This window comes from Petaurus breviceps, unplaced genomic scaffold, assembly GCF_028583685.1.
Source record: "Petaurus breviceps papuanus isolate PSGF00001 unplaced genomic scaffold, PetGlider_PUasm1.0 90617, whole genome shotgun sequence".
Taxonomy (NCBI): Eukaryota; Metazoa; Chordata; class Mammalia; order Diprotodontia; family Petauridae; genus Petaurus; species Petaurus breviceps.
Window position 1 is genome coordinate 3,828,095 of NW_027187287.1, and position 20,850 is coordinate 3,848,944.

At 38.8% G+C, this 20,850-nt stretch overlaps 1 protein-coding gene across 2 annotated transcripts in view; it reads left to right on the forward strand.

The window, feature by feature from the left end:
• The first annotated feature begins 9 nt into the window (after window positions 1–9).
• The window catches only part of AATK (apoptosis associated tyrosine kinase), a 224,685-nt gene continuing 203,844 nt past the window's right edge, over window positions 10–20,850 (forward strand). For both annotated transcript variants that reach the window (XM_069064086.1, XM_069064088.1), the window contains exon 1: window positions 10–423. In XM_069064086.1, the coding sequence (XP_068920187.1) occupies window positions 336–423 (88 nt within the window). In that variant the 5' untranslated portion in view covers window positions 10–335. The remainder of the gene's footprint in view (window positions 424–20,850) is intronic.

Here is a 20,850-nt window from a genome sequence, read left to right on the forward strand (position 1 = left end):
AGAGAGAGAGAGAGAGAGAGAGAGAGAGAGAGAGAGAGAGAAAGAGATCAGGCCTCTTTTCTTTGGGGATCTTGCGGGGGTAATTCTCTAAAAATACCTGCAAGCAGGAGATGCATTAGAATAAAATGGAGGAGGAGGGGCTGCAGCAGTGATTCGTGGTGTTATTTTCATTTGGCTCCAATGCAACTCCTGGGGCAGTGATCATTCAGGGCTCTGTTCTCCCCCACCTCCCCTCCCCCCCAAGCCTATTCCTCCCTCCTCTTCTTTTATTATTATTTTTTTCACTTTTGCTTTTTGTTTTTTTTTAAACCGACATTTCTCTCCTATGCTTTGCCATGAGAATGTCCGCCAAGCTCCTTGCCCTAGTCATGTCGTCTTCGTTTTTCAACCCCAGTTTTGCATTCAGCTCCCACTTCGATCCTGGTAAGTCCTGCCTGGTTTTGGTTCGCTAGTTTCTGTTCACAGTTGATTTTCTTGGCCTTCTGATTCTTTTTTTTAGTTTGATTTGGTTAGAGATTGACTGCCCCCGTTGGCTTGTTAAGACTGCCCACCTCAACCCCCTTGGTCTGGTTGCCTTTCCCTGCTGATGGTGATATTTTCCTTTGGAGCAGGTCTCCCCCAGAAACCCTGCAAGAATTGTTGTTGGTTGTTATAATTATAATTCTTATTATTACCAGGATTAGATTTTTTTTTTTTTGCATGGTATTAATCCTTTTCCTCACCCTGACCAGAGTTAGCAGAAAAATAGAGAGCAAGTTGGGTCTTTTTTCTTTAAAAGGCCCATTGTATTTCACAGTGATCTGGTGGGAGTTGTGAGGGGACCAGCAAACCAGCCCAGCACATCCGAATTCTTTTAACTGTGACAGTTCTTTAGAAGAAAACTTCCCTGGATATGAGGTAACTGAAATAATAGAAAACCTGGTGTTTCCATCCATGAGACTCCCACCACTCCCTTAGAGAAATGTTTTGGGTTCCTTGATCCCTTTGGTATCTGTGATCACAATTTCTGGACTGTGGCACATTGGGGAAGACACTTGGCACTGAGGTTGTTGTATATGTGTGCTTCAAACTCTTGTCTCTGTGTTTCTTTTCACTGGCAGGAGGCTAGATGCCTGCCCCTATTTTCTCCCTAAAGTCAGTTGGTAAGCCACTGAGTCTAAACTGAAGATCAATTATAACTGCTAATCCAGACAGATTGTATGGTGGTGTGTGGGATGTAGCAATGATAGTGATGATAAAACACCAAAGCCCCAGATAAACTTTGGGGTTCTTCTACGTCCTTTCTCTGAAGCTCTATCAGGAGATTTCCTGTTGCATGAAGCCAGAGGTTGATTTTCCTAGGCAGTCTTTTCTCTTCTTTCTGGGGGCCCTCTCTCACCCGGAAGGGACACATGGGCAATGAATTCATCTCAGGTCAAATGGCTTTGGTCAGTGGCACTGTAGTTAGGGTTGCTCTCACCTGAAGCACTGACCAGATTCCAATTTCTCCAACCTTTTACAAACAAACCCGTGCTTTTTCGCTGGCTGCCTTACATTTGCATTTATGGGCCTGGATGTATTGAGAGGGGGACCGGCAATGAGGTAGAGAGGGGGAGCACAGCAGCATCTCCCTCTCAGGACATTTTTTATTTACCATAACTGCTTTATGTTTTCTGAGTTGTGTGGTTCATTTTCTTAAGGTCCTACCAGAACACACCCTGTTTGAAAAAGATATTCATTTTCCTGGGGAGGTAAACAGGAGTTTGCTTGGAATATATCTTAAATGTCAAGTTCTGAGGCTGGAATTATCAAGTAATGAGCCCCCCACTATGTTTTCCCTTGATAAGCTCTCTTGGCCCATTTATTTGGATTGAGATTGTAGCTGGGCTGCCTTCTGCCTTGCCACCTTAGGGAATATAGAGGAATCCCAGGGGACTGGCTGGATCTGAAGGCATTTATTTAATGTAAAATATGTTGGGAAAGGGAAAAGAATGGGGGAAAAAGTCACTCACTGCAGCCCTTCACCCTCAGCCACAACTCTGAAACACAGTTTGGTTTAGGATTCTGTGTGTTACTCTCTTGTGGAAGGGATATTCTTTGAGGGTATACCCTTAAATTGTAGGCAAGAAGTGTCAAGATAGGCCCTGGGCTCTCTCTCCAATGCAAAATGAGGTGGTGGGTTGAAACAGCTACCACATAACTTGGGGCCTCAGATGCCTTTAAATGAAAGGGAAAATTAGCTTTGGGGGCCTGAACTAATGTGCAGGGGCAGGATCTTTCTCTCCTGGTCCTGGATCATTCCATGGGCATCTGTTCCAGGGCCCTGGATGCTCTGAGGATGGGGAATAAGCAGGCCTTGCATTCACATAGTGTAGGTAGGAACTGTATCTCTCTCTCCTTTTCTGTCTCTTCCAATACGTAAGCCATTCTCTCCCTCCCCCAACCCAATAAGCCTCTTCTGATGCAGTCCCTGGCATAGAGGGCTCCCTGAGACAATTTCAGATAAATCCTGAACTGTTAGATTCCATGTTCCAGCATCATTCTCAGGCATATTCCCAGCAGTGTGAGCTTCATGCAGCTGTGTAGGAAGCAGAGGTCAATGTTGCTGACTGAGTGTGGGATGAATAGCAGTAGATTGTCTAGGAAAGAGGTTTTTTTAAAAGGGTGTAGTTAGAGGTGGGCAGAGGAGATTAAAAAAAAGGCCTAGAAATTGGAGAAAATTTCTTGTTCCTTTGATTGCTCTTTCCAGAAGCATATGAAATATGTGTTGGATTTGATTACCACTCTTAACATCTGTGTGTGTTTGAGGTGGGGGAAGGGGAAACATTTTTTTCCCCTCTTTTGGAAAAAATGACTTCTTAAGTCTCTCACAACATTTTGTGTAAACAACTGTGATTAGTGTAATTATACAGTGTCAATGTAGTGGTTAAAGAAGAAAAAATAGTTGTCAATGGGAATGAGACTTCTTTTTCTAGCAAAGTTGAAGAAAAGAATGCTTTGGAATGGATTCTTTATTTGATCTGATGTTGCATTACCCCTGATGGTGTGGGTGTGTGTATGGGAGGAGGGTAGATATCTGTTTATTCATCCTAGATTCCTACACAAACCAGCAGGCCTTGACCCTCTCTGACCCCAATTATGTGGATCAGGTGGAAAGGTCAAGGATAGAGGAGAGAAGGCTAGTTTTAAGATGCATCTAATTTGGTGATACCACTTTATGAGATCAGAATAAATGGAAGGGGTCAATGTCCCTAGAACTTCACGCTTAAATCTCCAAAATTGGCTGAGATAGGAGATTCAAAAACTTGTTCAGTGAGTGAGGAGTTAGTGAGTAAAGGAGTTAGTTTACGAGTATTTATTTTAAGCACCTATTATGTGCCAGACACTGTGCTAAGCTTTGGGGATACAAAACAAGGCAAAAACAACAGCAAAAACTAAACTAACAAAAAACATTCTCTGATCTCCAGGAGCTCTCAGTTTAAGCTGGGGGTGGGGGATGGGGTGAGGGGGAAGAACATCCAAACAGCAATGTACAAAAAAGTTTTATACACAGGGTAAATTAGAAGTCATCTCAATGGGAAGGCACTAACATTAAATAGAACTGGGAAAGGTAGAAGGGAGACTGTAGGTGAGACTTTAGCTGAGGAAGCTAGGGAAGTTAAGAGGCAGAAAAGGTTGGTGGTGTGTGGAGATGACAATACCTGGGCTCTGGTCATAGTTTACTGTGTGACCTAAAGCAATCAATGATTTAAAAACAGTAACAAAACAAAAATTTTCTTCCATTTGTGTCTCAGTTTTCTGGTGAATTTCAGGAATATTTTGAGTCCATGGGGAAAAAAGAGAGTTATGTGAGATAAAATGACAGTGCATGGTTAGACCTTGTAGGATGAATGATTTCTATACAAAAAATAAAAAAATAAAGAAATCCAGATTCACCAACAGATTATTTGTTACTAGATTTCTAGAAATCAGTTTCCCATTGCTAGATTTCCTCATACTAGAATGCTAGAAATCCTCAGGATCCATCCTCCCCTCTGTGACACTCTAGTAAACATCAAGGCAAGTGTTGTTATCCATGTGAGGAGTAATGAAGAGATTTCTGCTTTGGGTAGGAAGGGGGTGTTTAAGGTTCTTGACATGAGATTCTGAGAGAGATTCCAAGGGGAATTCTATGAATTTGGTTGGGAAAACAGTTACATGTTTAATTTTGCTAACCTCTAGCTGAAATGTAGCATTTCCTTTAATTATGAATGTAGGCAGAAAACCACAATAGTATGAGCAGTATTGGTGACTTTGGCACCAATAGAAATCACAGATATTTTCATGTCACATTGTAGTTGTTGCAAATTTTGAAGTAGATTCACGATGACTTTGAAATGACTATTTGTTCATTGTTATTTATTGCTATTCATTATTAGACCTACTGCTAGGTATATTGAATTGTTACAAGTTTCTTTTTAAATAGATAACTGAATTTAAATATAATTGGCTTCCTTTGTAGGCCTATGTATTTTTTGCATTTAATAACATTATTCTGAGAAAGTGTCCATCAGCTTCACCAAACTGCCGAGAGGTCCATAACAGAAAACGAAAGGGAAGCAAAAGAAACAAGCATTTATAGTGCCTGCTATATTCCAGGCATTGTACTAAGTGCTTTCCAAATGTTATCTCATTTGATCCTCACAATAAACGTTCCAGGTGGGTGCTCTTATTATTCTCATTTTGCAGTTGAGGAAACTGAGGCAAACAACAGAGGTTAAGTGACTTGCTTAGAGTCACACAACTAGCAAGGTCTTCCTGACTCCACTGCTCCATCAGCCACCTCAAAAATAAAAACAATTGGGGCAGCCAGGTAGCACAGTGAGTAAGAGCACCGGCTCCAGTGTCGGGATGACCTGGATCGAATCCTGGGCTCAGATACTCAGCACCACACCCAGAAATAACTGGCCGTGTAACCTTGAGCAAGTTACTTAACCCCGATTGCTTAAAAAAAAAAAATAAAAACAATTAAGAACCCCCTTTAACTCCAAGATTCTGTAATTCTTATGCTAGTTTATGAATGATTAACTGAAAGCAATGGATAAGCAGGGTATGTGTGTGGGGAAGAGGAGAATATGTGTGTGTGTGTGTATATATATATATATATATACATATATATATCAACCTATTAGACAAATAATAATAACTCACTTTACTATAGCCCATTGAGGTTTACAAGGAACTGCCTTTGTTTGCTTTCTTCCCTTGCAACTACACTGGGTGAGGTAGGTAGTGGAAGTATAATTATCCCTTGTTGTATTGGTGAGGCCCAGAGAGGCCAAGTAACTTGGCTGAGGTCACACATTAAGAGACATGCCACTATTCAAACTCAGTTCCTCCAAATCAAATGTTCTTGAAATTAAGATAAAGGATCTTTGAAATCATGTTATAAATCACTGGGAAATGATGATTTAGTGTTAATGTAGTTTTCCAGAACACATCACTAATCTGTATTATTATTGCTATTTAAATTTTTTTTTAACAAAGTTAGAAACAGAATGGAGAGAGAAACCTTTGTAGGAGGATGCATTTATTAACAGATCCAGATTATGGCCAGAATTCTGTGGGGAGAGTCCCATGTTATGCCCAATGACCAAAAGAATGAAGCTATTGGTTGTGTAGTCTTTACTGATTCTCTCTTATTCTCCTGGCTCTCTCCCTCTTTCTCTTCCACTCCCATACACATATGGGACTATAGAAGAACGTGATGGCTAAGAATGTCAGAAAAGTCTTCATTTTTCCTCATTCAGGTGAGATGGAGGTGTTACATTTTTAGTGTTAACATTTATTCTATTCAACAAACAAATTAGAGCTTGGTTTAATTTTTTTTTTGGTCATCTAGACTTAAGAAAGTGACATAGAAAAATGTTAAAATGCAGATTAAATGTAAAAGTGTGTCATACCTATGTACCTTTTATATTTTTGCAGAGATGGTTGTTAAACATTTATAGGTACATCCCTACCCTCACCCCAAGGAAATAAGTCAATGGGTAGGGGACCATTGTTCCCTGGGATTTTGTCATCCATGTATGGAAACTTCTTAGAGATGAGTTGGTGGGAAGGAGGCAAAAGCTGTATTCTTGGGTAGACTGGGGCTTTGGCAGAAGCGGGGGAAGGTGGAGAAGATTGTGGGAGGAACCAGGAGTGAAGGGGTCTCACTTCATTCTTGAGTTGGATCTATCAAATATATATATATATATATATATATATATATCCTCTTGCTATAAATTGAGAGCCAAAGAAGGCAATAATAGCATGAAAGTACTGGGAAGACAAGACTTTTGGTACCACCTTCTTACTGGCTTCTTGCTCCTTTAATTCTGTCTTCTGCACAGGAGGCTAAATTTAGATGCAGGAACATAGTTCATAGTTTATGGGATTTTGAGCTGGAAAGAATTTTAGATAACACCTAATGCATAGCATCTTGGAATCAGAACTAGAAAGGACTTTAGAGGTCATCAAGCCTACCCCCCTCATTCCACAGATAGGGATGCTTAAGCCTAGAGGGGACTTTTTAAACTACTTGGTTTAGAATGAAGGATATAAATGGAGGGTATAATTTAGAACACCCAGTACTCCAGTCCAACTCAGTCTTGTCTTTTCAGTGCTTTCCTCCTCCTTTATCTACCTTCTCTGCTCATGTACCTTCTATTTCTTTGCCTGTTCTTCCCCTTGCCTGGAAGTAATTCATTCTATATTTTTGTTTTTTTTAATGAAAAAATGTTTATTTTCAGTTCCAAATTATCTCCCACCTTTTACCCTTTCCTCCACCCATTGAGAATGCAAGAAATATGACACCCATTATATAGATGAAGTCAAGTCATTCATTTTATAGTGAGAGTTTACTGTGTTCATAGAACTGTACTGGGGCTTGTGGAAGATACAGAGGTGAATGACTGTGTCAAAGTGGGTATAAGTTAGGGAGGCAAGACACTGTGTACTAAATTATATAGCACCCACTCTAGGCTTTGTCCCCAATGGGGACTCTCCGTGGCAAGTAGAGTGCCCAGACAGATAACTGCTACCTTGGTTTCTAGGGGTAACCCTATAGGTGGTTCACCTAAAGCCTGTAGCTTACAGGCTCCTACTGGTGTACTTCCCAATAGCAATCAGCCAGAAGACACAATTAGACCTTAGAAAAGGCTTTTATTCAGTTGGAATAGGATGATATTTCTGTTCTAGTAGTTGCAAAGCCTTTCCCCAAAAAACTTAGAGTGTGTTATCTCATGAAGATACTCAGAGTCCAAGATGAGACTTGAAATACAGTGGTAGTGAGGCATACACATAGGGAACATGTGTGGCCAAGGGAACTCCTGGCTCTAGGAAATTAGAACCTCAGCAAAGCTGTTAGGTGGATAGTGGGCCTGGAGTCCGGAAGATCTGAGTTCAGTCTCAGAAACCTGTCCCAGACAAGTCACTTAACCACTGTCTGCCTCTGTGTCCTTCACTGTAAAATGAGGAGGATAATAGTACTTCTTTCTCAGGGTTGTTGTGAGGCTCAAAGGAGCTTGGCAAATAATAGGCACTTAATAAATACTCATTCCTCTCCAAACAATGTATTTTCTTTGGGAAGTCTTTACAAAGTTTACTGCAGGATAAGTGTTGATATTGGTGGTGTGGTGGATAAATTGCTCTTCTGCCAGGTTGGGCAAGTTCTCACAGAGTGTGGAAGGAAGGAAACAAGCATTTATTAAGTGCCTGCTGTGTACCAGGCACTGTGCTAAATACTTTACTAAATACTGCTACACAATGTTTCAGCTAGTCAAGTGACCTACCTGGATTGGCTCCTTTGCTTTTATCTTGGCATCTTTGGTGGCCATATTGATATCCTGGACAAACTGTGCCAGATCTTCAGTGAGCAGTTGAAAAATCCATCCCCTCTAATCTCAAGCCACACTGGGTGCCTTAGCTTTGACAGACTGACAGAAGCCTCTGAAGTTCTTTTCTGCTCCCTCAGGGCCTTAGCTCTGAGGTTTGTCACCCCCTAGCCAGAAACTGGGAAAAGTTATGGTCCTGGTCCCATAATTCTGCCTAACTGATGACACCCACCTTGGTACATTTCCCAAATTCCTGTTGGATCTTATGCAAATGAACTGTCAGGTTTGCCTTTGCTGGTCTTTTCATTTGAAGTTGAGCTTTTCAAAGCCTCTGGCCCTAAGGTGGTAGAATGTTTCATTTATACCTGAAAAGGCAGAACTTAACCTTAAATTTTAATATCCTCACCCCTGATAACCTTTAACTTTGTTGAAGTCTAAAAAGAGACCCACCCTTACAGTTAAATAATACTTTGAAGTTTGAACATTGTAAAGCATAATAAAAGATATTTTATAGGGCGCCACCATGTGATCTAGTATTGGGTGATAAGACAAATTCAAAGAACAAATAACTGAAGTAGTTAGAGAGGGTTTCAAGAAGGGTGTGAGACTTGAACTGAACTCTGAAGGAAAAATAGGATTTGGATAAGTAGAATAAAGACTTTTTAGGCAGGAGAAATGGCATAAATAATGGCATGGATTGGGTACAGCATGCACATGTCACTGTGAATAGTCTGGCTAGAGGGTTCACATGTGTTAATAGTGGAGAGAGATGGCAAAAATGATAGGGTGGGACCAGAACCAAGAGGACCCTGAAGCCGTGCAAAGCGTATGTAATGCCCAGCATAGTGCTGCAAGCATATTAGGTACTTAATAATGATGTGAGGTTTGAAGAGACCTTAGAGAGTATCTAGTCTGTGCCCCTCTTTTACAGAGGAGAGACAGTTGGACCTGATGTCAGAAAGATATGAGTTCAGATCTGGCCTCAGACATTTATAACTGTGTGACCTTGAGTGAATCACTTAACCTCTCTCTGCCTCAGTTTCCTTAAGTGCAAAGTAGGGATAATAATAGTGCCTATTGTAGTGTTCACACAGTTGGTGTGAAGGTCAAGTAAAATAATGTTTATAAAGCACTTAGTATGTAGTGCCTGGTGTGTAGTAGGTTCTTAATAAATGATAAATCCTTATTTCCTTCTACAGTTACTTAAGCTTCTTGAGGACAGGGGCTATCTTTGGCCTCTTTTTGTATCCCCAGTGCTGATTCATTGAATCATATGAATTTGGAACCAGAGCCAAAGCCTTCACATTCTCAGACCAATGCTCTTGAATGAATTTTAGGTTGGAGGCATAGCATGAGTAACAGCATGGAAGTAAGACCACTTTAAGCTCTCAGTTTCCTTGTCTGCAAAATGGGGATAAGAACAGCAATGTACCTCCCATGGTGGTTTGTGAGGATCAAATGAGATAATAATTTGTAAAATGCTTAGCACAGTCCCTGACACATAGTAGGTACTATATAATTGTTAGCTATTGTTATTATTATGTGGGAGAAGCTTTGGTGATGTGCCTGGAGCTGCATGGTCTTATGGGACATGAATTGTTTATGGATAGTAACCACTAAAATTTTTTTATTTAAGTATTTCATTTTCCCAATTACATGTAAAAACTATGTTTAACATTTGTTTTTTTAAAAAATTTTGAGTTCCAAATTCTTTCCCTCCTTCCTCATTGAGAAGACAAACAATTTGATATAGGTTATATGTGTGTAGTTATGCAAAACATATTTCCATATTAGTCGTGTTATGCAAGAAAACACATACCCAAAGGAAAAAAAAAGGAAAAAAACCCAAGAAAAATGAAGAAAGTTTAAAAAATATGCTTTAAAATTCATTCAATTTTAATTAGTTCTTTCTCTGGAGGTGGATAGAATTTTTCATCATAAGTGCTTTGGAATTGTCTTAGATCATTGTTGTACTGAGAATAGTTAAATTGATGCACAGTTGATCATCTTATGGATATTGCTGTTACTGTGTACTCTGTTCTTCTGGACTGTTCTCCTGGTTCTGTTCACTCTACTTTGCATCAGTTAATATAAGTCTTTCCAGGGTTTTCTGAAAACATCCTGCTTGTCATTTCTTAGAGCACAATAATATTCCATCACAATTATATACTACAACTTGTTTAGCTATTCCTGCATTGATGACATCCCATAAATTTGCAATTCTTGGCCACCACAAAAAGAACTGCTATAAATATTTTTGTATATATAGATCCTTTTTGCTTTCCTTTGTTCTCTTTGAAATACAGACGTGGTATCTTAGTTTTTCTACATCCCCTCTAACATTTGTCATTTTCCTTTTTTGTCTTATTAGCTAGTGTGATAGGTGTGAGTGGTATCTCAGAGTTGTTTTAATTTTCATTTCTCTGGTCAACAGTGATTTAGAACATTTTTTCATATGGCTATAGATAGCTTTGATTTCTTCATCTGAAAACTGCTTATTTATATCCTTTGGTCATTTATCAATTGGTGAATGACTTATATTCTTATAAGTTTGACTCATTTTTCTATATATTTGAGAAGCAAAACCTTTATCAGAGAAACTTACTGTAAAAATTCCCCTTCCCCCACCCATTTTTGCTTTCCTTTTAATCTTGGCTGCATTGGTTTTGTTTGTACAAAACCTTTTAAATTTAGTATTATCAAAAATATCCATTTTGCATTCCATAATGCTCCCTATCTCTTGTTTTTCTCTATCCCTTATCTAAAGTTCTGACAGGTAAACTATTTCATGCCCTCCTAATTTGCTGATGATATCACCCTTTTTGTCTAAATCATGTATTTCCTTATCTTGGTATACGGTGTGAGGTATTAGTCTGTACCTTGTTTTTTGCCAGGCTGCTTTCCAATTTTCCCAGCAGTTTTTGTCAGATAGTGAGTTCTTGTCCCAAGAGCCTGAATTTTTGTATTTATCAAACATTAGATTATTGTGGTCATTTACTGTTATGCATTGTGTGCCTAATCTATTCCACTGATCCACCACTCTGTTTCTTAGCCAGTACCAGATTGTTTGGATGATTACCACTTTCTAATACGGTTTTAGATCTAATACTGCTGGGCCACCTTCCTTCACATTTTTTCTAACTCTATAAAATAATTTTTGGTAGTTTGATATGACACTGAATAAATAGATTAATTTGGGTAGAATTGCCATTTTGTTATATTAGCTCGGCCTACCCATGAACAATTTATATTTTTCTGTTTTAGATCTGACTTTATTTTTGTGAAAAGTGTTTTGTAATTGGGTTTATTTAGTTCCTGGGTTTGTCTTGACAGGTAGACTCCCAAGAATTTTATATTGTCTCTAGTTATTTTAATTGTATTTTCTCTTTCTTGATTCAGGATTTTATTGGTAATGTATAGAAATGCTGATGATTTATGTGGATTTATTTTATATCCTGCAACTTTGCTAAAGATGTTGATTATTTCAGCTAGTTTTTTAGTTCATCCTCTAGGATTCTCCAAGTATACCATCATATCATCTGTAAAGAGTGATAGTTTTATTTCCTCATTGTCAGTTCTAGCTCCTTCAATTCCTTTTTCTTCTCTTATTGTTATAGCTAGCATTTCTAGTATACTATTGAAGAGTGGTGATAATGGACATCCTTGTTTCACTCTTGATCTAATTGGGAAGGCTTCTAGCTTATCCCCATTACAGATACTGGTTTTTTGTTTTAGATAGATATTCTTTGTGATTTTAAGGAAAGCTCCATTTTTACTTTCTAATGTTTTTAATAGCAACGAGTGTTGTATTTTGTCAAAAGCTTTTTCTACATCTGTTGAGAAAATCATATGATTTCTGTTGGTTTTTACTATTGATATGGTCAGTTATGCTGATAGTTTTCCTAATATTGAATCAACCCTGTATTCCTGATATAAATCCCACCTGATCATAGTGTATGATCTTTGTGTTATATTGCTAATCTCCTTGCTAGTGTTTTATTTAATTTTTTTCAATAGTATTCATTAGAGAAATTGGGCTATAGTTTTCTTTATCAGTTTTTGCTTTTTCTGGTTTAGGTATCAGCACCATGTCATAAAGTAGTAACTGCTTTTTAACTGATTGACTTATTCCAAATTGTTGGAAACATTGACTGGCCTACTGATTTGACCATCAAGGGCTTGCTTGTCCACTAACCTTGATTATCTTTTCAGAGGACACTAGGACAAAATCTTTTGATGAATAAACTTGAGGGATATAGAAAGAATGTTGGATTTGGAATTTGAGGACCTCTGAACTAAGGAATTGAAGAAGATTTTGTTCACTTTTAGACCATATCCCTGGGATTAAGGCCTTTCTATTTTCTTCTTCCTGTGTAGCATACATGCACACACAGTATACCATTTAGAGTGCACACATTATTTTGCTGAAGTATTAGGAGGTCTCAGCCAGTGACAGATGATAAGTGGCAGAGGTGGAATTTGAACCCTGCCTTCAAACTCACTGTTTTTTATTTTTCCCTACCACTTGACATTTCTTGATTCATCTTGATTTGGCTTCAAGTATTGTCAAGTCTCTTTCAGGACATTCATGTTTTGCTATCCTGTTGACTAATTCCTCTTGTGACCTGGGATTATTCTGTTTTTCCTTGTTAGTTCACCCTCTAATCCAAGGCCAAAATTGTTTCTCTTAGCTCCTTTTTTCCCTGGGAAAGCAAGAGTCCTTCTGAATGGGTACCAGGGTCTCAGGTCAAAACTGCTTTCTGACTTTGTGGTATCCCCTGCTCATTGAATTTCCTAGATTAAGCTTCTTCTTAGGACACACAGAATCCTGTTTAGTTTTCTTTATGCTTCTTTATGTCTTTTTGTTTCCACAGATTCTGTCTAAACCCCAAACTCTTGCACAACTCAAGCCCTTCAGGCTTTGGAAATTGGGCTTGATTGGATATAGGATTCTCCTCATAATCTCTTCAAGAACAATGGCAGCTCTATAATTTAATTTTATTTGGTTTATTCTGGCCTAGGAGAGATTAGAGCTATTTCTAAATCCAGACAGGTGTTTTTTTTTGGGGGGGGGGGGAATCTAGCTTGTTGCTTAATTGGTACTGGTGGGTGTAGGGTAGCTTAGCCAGGTTGACCTTGTACTAGATTTCCATTAGAATATAAACTTATTGAGGACAGGGTGTACTTAGGTTTTGTTTTTTTTTTCTTTCTTGTTAATTTTTACATGCTAGCACCTAAATCAGTGCCTGCATATACTAGGGGTCCCTGAACAAATGCTCATTGAATTGAATTCTGACTGGACTTGAGCTCTCTGTTAGGTGAGGTAAAGCTTTCTGATGAACAAAGTAAAATTTCTTCTTTTAATACATATTAGTCAGCACAAGTTGTTTGGAAGGATGCTGAGAATATTTCATCTCCATTGAATACTTTCAAATGAATGACACAGCCTGTTTGTTACTATCATTTCCAGGAAGTTAGAAGTATGGAGTACACCTGGGAAGGATTCAGGGGCTTTCTTTTCAAGTCCTGGATTTCTTTTGGCCTCAATATGGTAGCATTTTAGAGCTGTAGGTTTGAAAAAGGACCAAAGAGGTCATTTAGTCAAATCTCAGAGTGTGAGAATCCTCTCTGTAGTCTCTTCAGGACAAATCTCTGCTTAAAAAGTTATGAAGAATTTAACATTTTTCAATTTTTAAGAGAAAAAAATTAAAACATTTTTACATGCCGCATAATATCCCCTTCTACATTATTCCCTTCTTCCAAATGAAGGGACAGAAAAATAACTTTAAAAAAATGGAACCCTCATCATGCACATGAATAATCCAGGAAAATAAACTCCCACATTGTTCAGTTCAAAAATGTATGTCTTTCTCCACATTTTAAGCTCATCATCTTTTTGGCAGAAAGTGGGTAGTGTGTTTCATCTTCAGCCTTCTAGACTTGTCATCAGTCATTGAACTGATCAGGTTTCTAAAGTCTTTTAAATTTGTTTTTCTCTAAAATGTTGTCACTGTGTAAATTCTCCTAGTTCTGCTCACTTAGCTCATAGAAATCTTTCCAGTTTCCTCTGAAACCAAGTCTATTTTGTTAATCCCTATGGTGTATCACATGTATATATCATGATTTCTTCAGCCACTCCCAAGTTGATGGGTATCTCCTTAGTTTGCAGTTCTTTGCTACTACTAAAAGAGATGCTATAAGTATCTTTTGTACATATAGGGAGGTATAGACCTGATTGTGGTATAGTTAGGTCAAAGGGTATGCACAGTTTAGTAGCAATTTTTCAGGCAAAGAAACTTATCACTTTTCAAGGCAACCTGTTCTATTTCTAGACAGAGCTAATTGTTAGGACAGAGGTTCCCAAACTTTTTCAGTTCATGGTGCCCTTAGCATCTCAATAAATTTTTACAGTGCCCTTAAGCCAAGGGCATACTTAACAATTCTGTTTATTAAGTAATTATGTTCAAGCAACTTCATAAGTATTTATGTCCTAACAACTTATTAATCATTTAAAAAATACAATACCCATAAATTATAAGAAAAAATAATATTTTTATTTCATCCTTAAATAACCATACTTACCAGTGGGCACTGTATAACTTCTTGAACCTTGGAATCACTTTGGACACTGCCAGGCTCATTTCTTGTTCCATGTTGACTTGCATAGTTTTTGCCTTTTTTAGCACAGCAACCACCAAAACCCCAACTTCAAAAAGATATGACTTTGCAAACAAGAAAGTTTGAGTTCATGGGAGTAGCCAAAAGTACAAGTAACCAAAAGCATATCTCAAACATTCGAGAACATCATTGAAAAGAATATAGAGTGATCTTATGTTGAAACTGTGAACTTCCTTGAACTGGTAATTTGAGGTGCCTGACAGATGTTGATGAGTATTCCTGTTTCCCTTGAAAATTTAAACGATCCCAAGCCATCCTTATCAGTTTCTGGTGACTCTCCAGTTGCTGTGCACAGTTTAGGAAGCTCAGTATAAGGGAGGCCTCCCTTACACTGAGCAGAGACCGGAGGCTCTTTAACTTCCCTGCTTTGGTCCAAGTTGTGCCCTCTGGTGCCACAAAGAATGAGCCTAGTCTCTCTTCCTCATGCTAGCCCTTCAAGTACTTTGAAGACAGCAGTCATGCTCCCAGTTTATACTGTACTGTCCCCAGGACCTTTTACCCATCCTGTTGTGCAGTTTTTTTTGAGTCCCTTTCCATCAAGATGGCCCTCCTGTAGATGGGCTTCTGAAGAAAGGTTGGAGAACTTCATCATTGCACCAGGGTTAAAAGAAAGGCTGTTTCCCATTTACTCTCTGTCCTTGTTACATTCTTTTAGCAGCACTCCAAGCATATGTCAGAGAATGGGCTTTAAAAAACTGAATAGTCAACTTTTTAAAGGTATTTCATCTAATGCACTGCTGGTATGCAGCATTGATATGGCAATCACTTATGGAGTGCGGCAGTCTATGAAATAAATCTTTAGGACATAGAATGCTTCCACCACACAGAATTCTCTAGGGTCCCATTGTTTGCTGTGTGTCCCAGGTGGCCAGAGAAGGTCTTCTTACCTGGAAACTTCAGGAGAGAGTGATTGGTGATCTCATTCCAATAATTTTTCAAGAATTCCAGCACTTTGCTTTGTGTATAATTGTAAATGTTTCAGATTCCTTCCAGATGGACACAAGGGAAGACCTGCACCAAAAATAAATTCAGGAACAGGGTTCTATCATAGACTCCCACTTTTTATCATTCAGCATTGCCTACTGAGTGGTGTGATGGAAAGAACTTGGACTAGGGAATCAAAGGATAGGACTTGGAATCAAAGGATGTGGTTTGGAATCCTGGTTCTACTAATTAATTATTACCTCATCTGGTCACTTTCTCTGGGCTTCAGTTTCTTCCTCTGTAAAAGGAGGAGGTTGGATTAGAGCAGTGCTTCTTAAACTGTGGGTCGAGACCCATATGGGTTTGAGAAAAATTTGGCAACAGTAAAAAGTTTCTGAATGCTCAACAGCCAAAAATTAATTAAAAATCAAATGCGTAATGAATCCAAGGTCTTTCTGGCAATATTTGCCTGTGTGTCACGCAACTTCATTGTAGCCTTGGTTCTGAACACATAGTGTTGCACATTTTGCACTATGTGTGTCATGCCACTCAATGCCAATGAATGCTGCTAAAACATGAAAAGGGGTTAAGAGTAGAAAAAGTTTGAGAAGCCTTGAATTAGTACAACTCTAAGGTAACTTATAACTCTACAACCTATGAATAAGGTTCGATTCCTGGTGTTGGCATTCAAGGCTTCTTCTCAGACAAAATCTCATGCCAATCAAATAACTAAAATCAGAAACTCAGGGAAATCAATTATTACAAAAGAAATTAAGAAATATCAGAGACTATTACAAATAGTTGTATGTCAACAAAACTGTTAGCATAAATGGACAAATACAATTGCTTATAGGTACTGGTGTAGGGAAATCTTCACTGGGCATATAGTTGCAGGTTTGGATCTTCCCTCCTCCCCTGTATAAATGGACAAAACAAGAAGTAGATAATAAAATAAACCAATTTTACAAGAAGAACGTAAATAGCCCATGAATGAGGTGCCATATAAAAAGGCACCAGATGGATAAGTACTTAAAAAAAAAACCAAATAATCCCTTTACTAAATAAACTGCTTTCCAAAAATAAAGAAAATGACGCTATTGCTGGGTGTGGTTGCACATGCCAGTATTCTCTGCTATGGGGATGGCAGAGACTGGTGGATTGCTTGAGTTGGGGAGTTCTGAGCTGCAGTGGGCTAAACTAATTAGGTGTCCTCATTAAATCTGGCACCAATGTGGTGAGCCTGCACTTACCCAGGAGTTGGGGGGGGGGCATGGGGAGTCATCAGGCTGCCTAAGGAGGGGCAACAGAGCAGATCAAAGCTTCCATACTGATCTGTAGTGGGATTGGCCTGTGAGTGGCTGTTATACTTCTAGCCTGAGAGTAAAAGGAGGACCCAGATTAAAAAAAGAAGAAAAATTTAAAAAGACTATTAAGGTGTAAAAGTAAAATACCAGTAACATTAATGAATATTGACACAAAGTATTAAAATGTGAGTATTTTAATTCAAACATGAATAAAGCAATCTATCCCTCTCTCTAGATCTTCCATTTTGATCAGGTAGGGTTTATAGCAGGAACAAAGGAATGGTTTTAAATTAAGGAAAATAATCAATATTTTCAGCATCATTGTACATTATTCCCAAATTGTTCTTATCTCTGTTCCTCACATACCACATTCCCTCCTTTTTCTCTGTTCCTTGGCACTGACTGTTCCCCATGCCTGGAATGCACTCTCTCCTCACCCTTACCCCATGGAGACTCCTTTATATCTCAAATTCTGTTCAAATCTAGCCTTGGATACTTATTATCTGTGTGATCCTAGGTGAGTTACTTGGCCTCTGTCTGCCTCAGTTTCCTCATCTACAAAATAGGGATGATAATAATAGCACCTACCTCCCAGGATTGTTGTGAGGGTTAAATGAGGAATGTTTGTTAAGTGCTAAATACAGTGCCTGGCACACAGTAGGCACTTAATAAATGCTTGCTTCCTCCCTCCCTCCCAAACTACTTTGCATTTAACTACTGTGTATTTGTTTGTATACTGTGTATATTTATTCTGTGTATGCTTGTTTCCTGGGTTAGAATGTAACTTCCATAAGAAGTGGCATTGTTTTGGTCTTTGTATTTTTATCCTTATGAACTAGCATGGTAACTGATACTTAATAACTTGTTCAGTGGCGTGCCCTGTGCTTCTGGCAAACAGCCCCCACACTTTTCCACCTGTTTACCTTCACTCAGGTTATTCCTTATGTTTTGAGTAGTCAATATTCCAACCTCATCTTTGCTAATTGGTCCTCCCTCTACTTTTCCTTCAAGCCATGAACTATATTTTACTTCCATCATGGAGGCTTCCCCCATTTTACCCAGCTCGCAACTTTCTAGATTTCTCCTTCTTCTGATTTCTTATTTTATTCTTCTCATATGTTTGCCTTATTTTTGCATTATATTATTTAATTTTTTATATTATTATTATTTATATGATATAATGCAAATATTGTATTTGCATTATAATAACTTTTATACATGTCTTATCACCCATACTAGATTTTAAGTTCCTTGAGATAAAGAAATGTTTCATATATGTAGCTCCTCTATTTCTAAAGTAGGCAGCTAGGTGGCTTATGGAATAGAGCTGTGGGCATGGTGTCAGGAAGACCTGAGTTCAAATGTAACCTCAGATACTTCCTAGCTTTGCGACCTTGGCAAGTCACTTAACCTCTGTTTGCCTTAATCCACTGGAGAATGATACTTCGGTATTTTTACCAAGAGACTCCAGTATCTTTACCAAGAAAGTCCCATGGACAGCATTGACTATGGTCCATGGGGTCAGGAAGAGTCGGATGTGACTGAATAACAAGCTCTAAAATGATGACTTGTGCATAGTTAGGTACCTAGTAAATGTTTAGTGAATTGACAGAAAGTATTCATTAAGGACCCTATTGTGTGAAATTCTGTACCATATGTCTTCACTGCAAAATTCACTCTATTTTTATTGCCTCAGTTTCTCCTTTTTTGTGAAATTAGTACCTATTTCATAATTTCATATTTCTCCTTATTGATCTCACAAGAATGTTGTGTGGGAAGGGGCATAAGTCTCGTTGCCTTTTAGAGAAAAGACAAAGTGACAGGCAAGTGATTGGAGTCCTAATGCCAAAAAGGTTGACCCAAATACATTTCCCTTTGCATATTTATTTCATATGTCATTTGCATAGCATTCACTTAATTATGAAAGCATCGAAATTCCTGTAGTTTTTCTCTCTCCTCCTCCCCCAGCTCTCATATCCTATCTACTTTTTTCATTCATTGCCTTTTAGCCTTCCTTCTGGTATGAGAAATACCTCAGTTTCCCTATAACCTCTACTACTACTAGCTTACACACACACACACACACACACACACACACACACACAGTATTTCTTTTGATGTATAACAACCAGGGATGTACTTGAGCTTCTTTCAATTGTTCAATTTTAAGTGTGAGCATTTATACCTTGGAAATTTGCAAAAACTATAAACCTGGACTTGGTTTGTTGTTTTGTTGATTGTGTGGGCTTCAGAAAGTGACAGAGAAAATGTTAATGATGCAGATTAAATTTAGAAGTATGCTCTGAGCACACTGCCTCCCCTCCCCTGCCCTCACCACAGAGCCAGTTGTTAAACATTGACCAGTCTGGGAGTTAGTGCTTTTACTTTCTCTGCTGAGGCTTGGGGAAATTATGCAAAACTTGCCCATGGTCACCCAACTGATAAGTGTCTGAAATGTGATTTGAACCCTATCTTTCTAATACTAATTCCAGTATTCCATCTGCTACCCTGGGATACATCTCTATACTATGCTCTAAAATGCTTGTTGGTCTCAAGGGGTGAATATTTCTTTATCCTGAACCATCCAATATGAACCACTGGATTTGGAGGGCTTCATTCTGATGATATACTATGTTAAGCATGAGGGAGTACAGAAAATTTGCTTTATTTCATCGGGCTTTGAAACCCCAGGAAGTTGAGGAAGGCAGGTTGAGATATGCCCTGGGGTGCCATTAAAGCCTGTCTGTTTTGGGGCATTGGAATCCTGATTCTGACTTTCTTCAGTTGCCTTTGTTAAGTTTCCTGTTGCATCATTCACTGGCAGAATGAGCAAGTCTGTTCACATAGAATTATGTACCATCCACTCTTTCTGCCTTTGCTAGAAAATAATACTATACATTAGTATCTGCAAGTATGTGGCATAGAGTAGGTTCCTAGCACAGTGCTTTGCAGTCAACAGGTGCTTAGTACATGTTTGTCAAATGAAGGAATGAATCCAAAGCGTCTTCATTTCCATGAACTTGCAAGAGTGAGTTTCACCTTTTGTTTCATCTAAGCCCTTTCCTCCTATTTGCCTGCACGTGTGCCCACCTACACAAATTGATAAACAACAATTCTTCAGGCCTTGCTGTGAAAAATATTTGGGTCAAATGTAATGTTGAGTCTTATTGAGAAGAAGAGCAGGACCTAAAATCAACCTCAAAGTTATTTTGGGGTGTTAACAGAAATTAGAATGCTAACAAAAATAATCCCCAGTAAGACCATAATAGATCAAATTGGTAAACTTGTTTAGTTTAAATGAGTTCTGGAATGAGGCCTAGGGCCAAAGTTGAAGACAGAGTTGAGGTAGCATAAAGACAGAGGTGGAGTTCCTGATTCCACTGTCCAGTTGTCCAGAATGGGTTTGTGGCAAAAGCCTTCTGAATAGCATATAAATTCAAATCATGTCACTTGCCAGGCAGTTGTTCAAGCCAGGGATTTAGAATGGGGGGAAAAATTTTGTTCTTGGTTGAAGTACATCAGGAGGAAATCAGACCAAAGGAAATGTGCACTGAGTTCGGGCATTGGGCTTGGCTGAACTCCATGCTCTGAGTGCTGCTGCTTTCCTTTAAAAAAAAATTAAAACAAAACAAAAACAAGTCAGTGCCTTCCGAAAGGGCCTCTTTCTCATTCCTCCCTCCCCCCAACACAAACTTTGCCCTTTTAAACTCCTAAGGCTGGAGGAAGCCAGCATAGGAAATGATGGTAGCAGAAGTTTCTATAGTAGGAGCCAATTCCCAGGCCTCATGATGAGAAGGATAATCACAGTATATTGCATAAGGTCTCTCTTTGCTCAGTCTAACTGCCTTCCAGAGCTTTGAGTTAGTTTGGGGAGAAGACTTCTTCATTCTTTTTCTTTGCTTTAGACCCACCTGTCAGAATCAGAAGGGGGAGAAACCACAGTGAGACCAGTGGTGTTATGCCTGGGTAAGTGCTGGGGAGGGACTTTCTTCTCTACAGCCTTATTTTTCCTCTAGTTCAATGCATGTTCTGTCAAGGCAGGGCATGCTCTAAGAGTTTGAGAGATGTCTCTTCCCTATTCTGGGCAGAATCCTCTTGGTAAATAGGTC